The sequence below is a fragment of the Nanorana parkeri genome, unplaced genomic scaffold, assembly GCF_000935625.1.
Source record: "Nanorana parkeri isolate BGI_ZX_2015 unplaced genomic scaffold, ASM93562v1 scaffold1467, whole genome shotgun sequence".
In the NCBI taxonomy this organism is placed as follows: domain Eukaryota; kingdom Metazoa; phylum Chordata; class Amphibia; order Anura; family Dicroglossidae; genus Nanorana; species Nanorana parkeri.
Genome location: NW_017307735.1, coordinates 391,290 through 400,046, shown reverse-complemented (window position 1 = coordinate 400,046; position 8,757 = coordinate 391,290). Strand labels below are relative to the sequence as shown.

The 8,757-nt window shown below is 40.9% G+C and overlaps 1 protein-coding gene across 1 annotated transcript in view; it reads right to left on the bottom strand.

Moving 5' to 3' along the window:
• Positions 1-5,707: 5,707 nt before the first annotated feature.
• LOC108798409 (parapinopsin-like) overlaps positions 5,708-8,757 on the bottom strand; it is a gene marked incomplete at its 3' end in the record, with an annotated part of 46,951 nt that continues 43,901 nt past the window's right edge. Inside the window, exon 2 of the mRNA XM_018570157.1 lies at positions 5,708-5,941. Within this exon, the coding sequence (XP_018425659.1) occupies positions 5,708-5,941 (234 nt within the window). The remainder of the gene's footprint in view (positions 5,942-8,757) is intronic.

Sequence of the window (8,757 nt, the reverse complement as noted above, 5' to 3'; positions counted from 1 at the left end):
GTAGCTGGTGTCAGTTTCTGATCCAGCACTAACTGCTGCGTCTCCTCATGTCCCACGGTATCTGTGCGAGTGCACGCTGCCTGCATGGACTTACCCTGTGTCAATCCTCTTCTCCTGGCCAAACATCTCTACTGCACATGTGCCCGCCCCATGATCCTTTGCAGCCGCCCAAGAATCTTCAGATCTTTGGACGGGAGCGACACAGGTAAAGACACAGCGACACAGGTAATTTTAAACCTATTTGGTAACGTTTTTTTCTGTTTTTTTTGCATATATCGACTGCTTGCTAGGGTTTAATTATTCTTCAAAGCATTGGCCCCATAATCCTCTCACAGAAGTCTCTGGGGTGCAAACTGGAGCACGTTATATGAGTAATTTGTTTAAAGTGCATGCCTTGCACAAATAAAAAGCCTAGTAATTGCCTGCGTGATAAAGTTTACCAATGATAAATGAGTAATGCTCACAGTACCTAACAATGATTATGCAGGAAAATTGATTATTCTTAAAAAGAGTTTTTGTATTTCCCCACCACTAATTAAGTTATTAAAATAAAACCTTATAATTTATTTCTCAAAATATTCACAGCTGTGCTTGGGAATCTGAGACATCGTGTCCAAATAAACATTTTGTTGTAGTGTTTAGGCTGAAGATTACACTCTGATTAAGGTGGATGTACTGTATAAATAGAGTGCTAATTAAATAATACAGTGTAGAATATGGACTCTTCCCTCCAGTATGCCTTCTAAACAGCCACTTCAGACTTAATGAAGAAATGTTTCCTTATAGGAAGGAGGATGAAACCCCTTTTTAAAGAGAATCCCATTTAGGGACAAGCCCGCGATACCTGGCATAAATTAGGAATTCATCAGTGACCATCTTGCCCGTCTTGTAAAGCTAATTAAGAAAGTGAAAGATAATTACCATCAACGTCAACCTGAGGGATTGTACGTCATCAAAACAATCAGCCTAAATTTAAAGGTAATAGTGACTTAGGTTTCTATAAAACTATAAAACAATTAGCTATAAAAATGGTAAATGGTAAATATACCTAAACCCTTTATAGTGCTTTTCAACTAAAATAAGAATGCAAACATTTGTTTTAAACAAAATAGCCATTTTCAGCCAGAAAGTTTTAAATCCAGCCACCGGTATTGGGTTGCAATCACTGTTTTGCTCAGATTTGACTGCATGGCCCACTTCCAGCTGACAAATGCAAATAGCCTCCTACTAGGGTTGCCACTCAACTTGTAGTTTATCACAATGGGGCTTTTTGTTATTTTTACTGACGTGTTTTTTACCCTGTTACCACCCCCTTATGCTGGTGTAAGGACTTATATTAAATTATGTAGTAGCTGGTGTCAGTTTCTGATCCAGCACTAACTGCTGCGTCTCCTCATGTCCCACGGTATCTGTGCGAGTGCACGCTGCCTGCATGGACTTACCCTGTGTCAATCCTCTTCTCCTGGCCAAACATCTCTACTGCACATGTGCCCGCCCCATGATCCTTTGCAGCCGCCCAAGAATCTTCAGATCTTTGGACGGGAGCGACACAGGTAAAGACACAGCGACACAGGTAATTTTAAACCTATTTGGTAACGTTTTTTTCTGTTTTTTTTGCATATATCGACTGCTTGCTAGGGTTTAATTATTCTTCAAAGCATTGGCCCCATAATCCTCTCACAGAAGTCTCTGGGGTGCAAACTGGAGCACGTTATATGAGTAATTTGTTTAAAGTGCATGCCTTGCACAAATAAAAAGCCTAGTAATTGCCTGCGTGATAAAGTTTACCAATGATAAATGAGTAATGCTCACAGTACCTAACAATGATTATGCAGGAAAATTGATTATTCTTAAAAAGAGTTTTTGTATTTCCCCACCACTAATTAAGTTATTAAAATAAAACCTTATAATTTATTTCTCAAAATATTCACAGCTGTGCTTGGGAATCTGAGACATCGTGTCCAAATAAACATTTTGTTGTAGTGTTTAGGCTGAAGATTACACTCTGATTAAGGTGGATGTACTGTATAAATAGAGTGCTAATTAAATAATACAGTGTAGAATATGGACTCTTCCCTCCAGTATGCCTTCTAAACAGCCACTTCAGACTTAATGAAGAAATGTTTCCTTATAGGAAGGAGGATGAAACCCCTTTTTAAAGAGAATCCCATTTAGGGACAAGCCCGCGATACCTGGCATAAATTAGGAATTCATCAGTGACCATCTTGCCCGTCTTGTAAAGCTAATTAAGAAAGTGAAAGATAATTACCATCAACGTCAACCTGAGGGATTGTACGTCATCAAAACAATCAGCCTAAATTTAAAGGTAATAGTGACTTAGGTTTCTATAAAACTATAAAACAATTAGCTATAAAAATGGTAAATGGTAAATATACCTAAACCCTTTATAGTGCTTTTCAACTAAAATAAGAATGCAAACATTTGTTTTAAACAAAATAGCCATTTTCAGCCAGAAAGTTTTAAATCCAGCCACCGGTATTGGGTTGCAATCACTGTTTTGCTCAGATTTGACTGCATGGCCCACTTCCAGCTGACAAATGCAAATAGCCTCCTACTAGGGTTGCCACTCAACTTGTAGTTTATCACAATGGGGCTTTTTGTTATTTTTACTGACGTGTTTTTTACCCTGTGCAGGAGAGCTAATGGCCACTAAGATAGTAAAAAAAAGCTCACATTGTGGATGTCTCAGTTTGGTTGTAATACACTAGAAAGATCCTTCTGTCTAGGTTGTTTAATAAAAGATGGGTCCTAGTCACTCTGTAAAATAATCTGGAACAATTTATTTTTCAGACTGCAGAAATATAATGGACGGTGAGGAGCAAATCAGGATACCCGGATACCCCAATCACAATGCGGTTCGGATCGCAATGTATGGGATCGTTCATGCCAGCGGATCCGCGTGGCCAAATCCACACGCCTGAAGCGTGTGAACGGGGCCTTAAGGAATACTAGACTGCCCCAAAATACAAGAAATGTTATAACAGCTGACATCTAAAGGTGACCATCATATTGTTTTTAATAGGGATGTACAGATACTTTTCGAGTACCAGTGCAGATACTTGGCATTTTCATGAGAACTACCAGGGTTGCAGTGGTTGCAGCTGGGACTTGGCTCTGGCACTCCACCACTGTCCTGAAATCATTAGTCTGTATTGTTTTAGAAAAACTGTCACATGACAATAAACAAAAATGTATCAGTACTCGTACTTGTAAGTACTCGGCAAGTACCAGTACTCGTACTCGCAAAACTGGTATCTGTGCATCCCTTTATTTATATTTATAAAAACAAAATCGTACATTAAAACAGAGATGTACAAATCCCAGGAGCTCCGTGTGCTCCTTACAAATGACAGCTGCCTCCTAATTTTTGAATTTTTCTCTAGTGTAGTCTTGGAGCTCAAAAGTATCGGTACATGTACTCGTACTTGTACCGAGTACTGTACTTGGTATCTGTGCAACCCTAGTTTTTAATATTCAAGTGTTGGCTTCCCAGACAGTTCAACACAGCACTGTTGTTATTTATCAAGTAGTTACTAGCAGTGCACATCTCCTGTTTTCTTTATTCTACTGAAAATAACACAATTCATTAATCCATCCAAGTAGCTGAGCTACATGAATTATGGGATTCTCTGCAGATCGAACAAACCTGCATGCTTTCCTTTAGTGGATTTTTTTTTTTTTTTAAACTCTGGTTTGCAAATCGATTTGCTCCTCTCTACATGGGAGCTGCCTTTTATTAAAGTTTGTACAAAGTCAAACATTTTTTTTTTCAGTTTTGGAGAAAGTGGGAAATAATTATAAATAGTAATGAGCCAACTGAGCAAAGTTCGGTTTGCTGGACTTTCACAGAACACTTCAAGGCCAGTTCTTAAGCTTTTCTTAAAAAACGACATAGGTAGCTGGGCACTGCCATGGGGGACATGTAGTAATGCACAAAATTGAAAAATCAAAATTCAGCAGGGAGCATGTTTTAAAATAAGGTTTGAAAGGCAGCAATATAAATACACAATTCCTTTAACCCTTTTGCTGCCAGGTCCTTTTTTGTGTTTTTTTGTACACACGTTATCATTATAAATATACTATTATAAATTATTCTACATTATACATTTTCTGAAAGCAAAAACCATGTAGAATAAAATGGTGGCAGTGGCAAATTTTTCCATCACACAATATTAGTGGAACAATAATTTAGTCGAAAAATCCATTTAAGTTAATTTTAGTGCCCCAAACAAAAATAAAAATTTTTGGGGGTAAAATATAAAAGATGAGGTTACAACATGTAAATAGATACCCAAAATGCCCAGGTTAAGAACTGTGTACGTACAAAATATGGTACCCCAAATTGTCCATTATTAATAGCCCATACAGGTCATTAGTTTAGAGATATCCGTGGATATTGGCCCTAGAATTATTGCTCTCACTCTGGTGCAGCAGCCATACCTAACATGTGTAGCACGATTGTTGTTTTCATATGTAGGCAAACTGATATGTGTTTATGTTAATACGTGTGTGCTCGTGGAAGCGACTTTAAAAAATATATATTTTTACATTTGTTTTATAATTTTGTTTTTTTAACTTTACTTTACTTCATTACTTTTACAAGCCCCCTATGTGATAGCATACTAGTAGTGACATGTACTCTTTAAGGTGACATTAGGGGTCTATTAGACTCTGAGGATCAGGTGGGTACAACTGTTATTTTCAGCCCTAGACCAAAAAGAGAAATTAACTCTTGAAGTGGGGCTAGCCCCGCACTGCAAGGGCTAACTGCTCATTTTGGTCTAGAACCCAAAAAAATACCCAGAGTTCTTCTTTAACATCATGGCTAAAACAGAATAGGGCTGTCAATTAAAAACACGCCTGATTTTAAGTGATGTATCTAGAGGAGGATCTTGTATCTGAATTTAATGACTTTTTTGAAATGATGCATCACCCGAGGAGTCAGACATACCACTTACATATCAGGAATAATAATACTAAAACTGCTAATTAATAGCACCTTCTTGGAACAGAAATATTCAAGGTACTGGTATATTTTTTGTATACAGATGTTCTTCGCTTACCGACTTACCTGTTTTGCGACCACTCGCACTTACAACGGACCGCCGATCGACCTCTGACCGTGCGCGTCAACGTCAGTGCGCCGCGTCGCCGGCGGAAGTGGTGTCCTCCGATCTTCACTGCGGGTCCCGGTAAGTATTTTCATTGCCCGATGTACAGTACAGTGTTCGGTACTGTACATCGGCAACGCTATACAGTACTGTACTAATGCAGTACAGTACTGTATAGAGTTCCTCACTTAACGACCAATCCGTTTAACGACCTGGTCGTAGGAACGGAACTCGGTCGTTAAGTGAGGAATGCCTGTAAATGTTATAGCACCAATATACTGTGTTATATTATTTTTCATTTAAGTATATTTTCTGTATTTATTTTTATTCTGTATTATTGACACTGTCATTTTTCTTTTACCAAATGTATAGCTGCATAGTCCTTTTTTTGGCTAGTCCTAAATAACCTTCCCAATTGCATAATTCATGGTAAAAAAAAAGATACATTTATATGTGTCTTATGTAAGTTTTTCTGAGATGTATTTTTGTATACAACAGCCCCTCCACCGCACCACCCCACCCCTGCTGCCTTTACTTATCGTCTCTGCATGGGATTATAAAATGCATTTACCTACCTGCTTGTTCATAAAGATGTAGATAATGGGGTTGTAAACAGTGCTGCTTTTTGCCAGGACAGAAGGTATAATGCTGGCAGAAGGGGTGATCAGGCCGGGTCTTCCAAAAGTAGCAATCAAGGCCATTATTCCGTATGGCAGCCAGCAGAGGAGAAAGCAGATGACCATCACAATGACCATAATGAGGACTCTCTGCTCCCGAGTTCGAGCTGAGACTTTTGTAACACCGCTGATCTGTAGAAGAAACAGGAAAACCTTATTATCCAGCAAAATGCTCACATTCCTTGAATGTAAAAACGGCGTATAAATCATGTATGGTGATACGGAATTAGATTTAGGGGCTAAAAGGAGCTACTAAAGAATAACTTCACTTTATATTGATATGAAAGTCAAAAGGTGTTTAAGCTATTTCAAATGCTGATAAAATCACTTACAATGGATGCTGCTCCTAGATGTTTAAAAGTTTTGGGGGGTTATTCACTAAAGAGCCAAAGGATCCAGCCGTAGCTTCAGCTGATCCTTTGACTCGCTTCAACCACCTCTGCTGTACGGGCTATTCACAATAGCCCGTACAGCAGCCGAACCGAACTTACTGTATATGCTTCGGCTCGGCTGATCCGTAGTGACACCCAAAGCGCAGAGAAAGGTCGGCCGAAGCCCAGTAGTAATGACAGATCTGTCATTAAACAATAACAACTGGTTGGAGCCAGCCGTCACGTCACAGCCAGCTCCGCCCAGTTGTTATTCATTGGCTGGGACCTGCTAGAAGACTCTGGCAGGTGTCGGCCAATAGGAAACAGTTGGGCAGAGCTAGCTGTCAACACCAGCGCCACCCAATTGTTATTATTTTGCCGGCATCTGTTAGATGCTTCATTATGCGATGGGAGTCAGTCGCACGTGGTCGGGTCGGCGTGCGTTGTTTTTTTAAATGATTTTTTTTCTTTAAAATATTTTTCATGTTTTAAATTTTCCTATTTTTTAAAAATAATTTTTCAACTTTTTTACGCTACCTCGTAGGTACGGTCGGCATTCGGCTATTCACTTACTGCCATACGGCCCCTATGAGATGTTGGATCGGCTGAGTTGAAGTCCTCCTGCACTTCGGCTCAGCCTCCACAAACACACACGCACAGCAAAGCAAGCCATTTCCCTTCTCCCCTCTCCACCTTACTCCCTTCCCGCAAGCTAGTAGACGGACAGCTGCTGCAGACTGCTCTGTCCCTTGTGATCTTGTACTGGACATTAAGTTCAGAGAAGGTGAGGTCAGAGAGTTGGAGCTTTTTGGGAACATGATTACTGCACATGCTTGGGCAAAAATTAAAAGAAATAATTTGCTGTTCATCATAAATTGGTTTGATCTGGATTCATTAATGAAAAAAGCTGAAGCTCAGGTAGATATACTTAACCATAGTGATGCAGCTCTGAATAAGTTTTTTAATTCCTCTTTACATTCCTTTGAAATCCTGCTCTAGCAGAGCTCAGACTGTAGGATGAAGCAGCACAAGGAACTAGTCATTTGTGCTGCAGTGCTCATGTGCTAACAAGGGTCGTAGTTATGGGATGTGAGCGCCGAGTGATAGAGGGATGAGCTCATCAATCTGCTTCTTCTCCTGTCACTACCCAATCACAGCCTGGGGAAGGAACAAGACCTGTAAGTGTTACTAAACTGCAGCAGAGAAAAATCAGGTCTCTGCTCTCACACCGGACTGTGCTGTGTTGTAGAGCTATGTAGATTTCAGCAGTGGCGTCACAAGGGGGGTGCGGCCTGCACCCAGGTGTCACCATTGCAGGGGTGACACCAAAATGACTGACAGTCATTTTGGTTCCACCCGCTCTAAAAGGTCAGGCACTTAGTCATGGGCCGAGAGCTCAACAGTGTCAGGAGAGAGGAGGGGACCCAGTGGCATACCTCATCCCGCCGGGTGAACGTCCCCTCCTTTCTCTGCCGGCATCCATCACCAAGATGGCCACCGGCAGGCGTCAATCAGATGGTTGCGCATGCGCGATAAAGTCATCGCGTATGCGCGAGGTCACGTCACGCGCAAGCGTGATGACGACATGGCGTGGGGTCACCCGGTCTAGAGACTGGGTGAAACCCGGCCTTGGGACGCCACTGGATGTCAGCACTTGATGGACAGAAAAAAAGCTCCTGTATTTTTGAATACTGTGCGTTGTGGTGGAAAAAATTAGTGCGTGCACCAGTGTTGTAGGCTGTCACTCAAGGCTCAGGCAGTGAGTTAGGTGGACCTGTAGGAAGCAGCATTCACCTTAGATACCCTGGAAGCTGTGAGGAAGGAGCCTGAATGCCACTGCCTGCTCCCAAGCTGACTCGATGGGGCCGGTACGGGATAGCTGGCTGTACCCCCTCTATCAGTGGCCCTGGCCAGCAGAGGTGTGTGTGTGTGTGGAGGGGGGAAGAGTCTCCCCGAGCCTCAACTGATCTTCCCTCTAGTTCTTAAATATGTCCTAATCTGGTTAGGCTTTACCTTCATCAACGCAAGAGAAGAGCCGGCCCGGGGTTAGAGAAGGCTTCTAGGGTAGTAGTTTCGCAAATGCCTAGCAGATACGAAGCCGTGGCCCAACAGGAGGGAGGCTACAGCCTGGCACAGCCTTGTTCTTCAATTAAATGTGAATTCTTTCGTTTCTAAATTATCAAAGCTTTACACAAGCTTAAACATCCTTTTTTTCAATTCTCATTGAAAAAGTCCCTTTCTTGAAAAGTATCCTGATGTGTTTGCTTTTAGAATTGAGCCTTTTGTACAGTGTGTTATATTAGTTTCCATTTAGGATTCTTTTCCGTATTTATTTCTATTCTCTATTATTGACACTGTAATTTTTCATTTACAAAATGTAGAGCTGCATTGTCCTTTTTTTACAGATTTTTTTACAGCTAGTTCTAAATAACCTTCACAATTGCAAAATTCACAGGAAAAAAATGATACATTTATATACGCCTTAAGGATTTTTTAAAATATGTATTTTTGTATATAACAATTACCCATACCCCCCCCCCCCCAATCCCCCAACCTTCATTTTCCCTCACCCAAAGG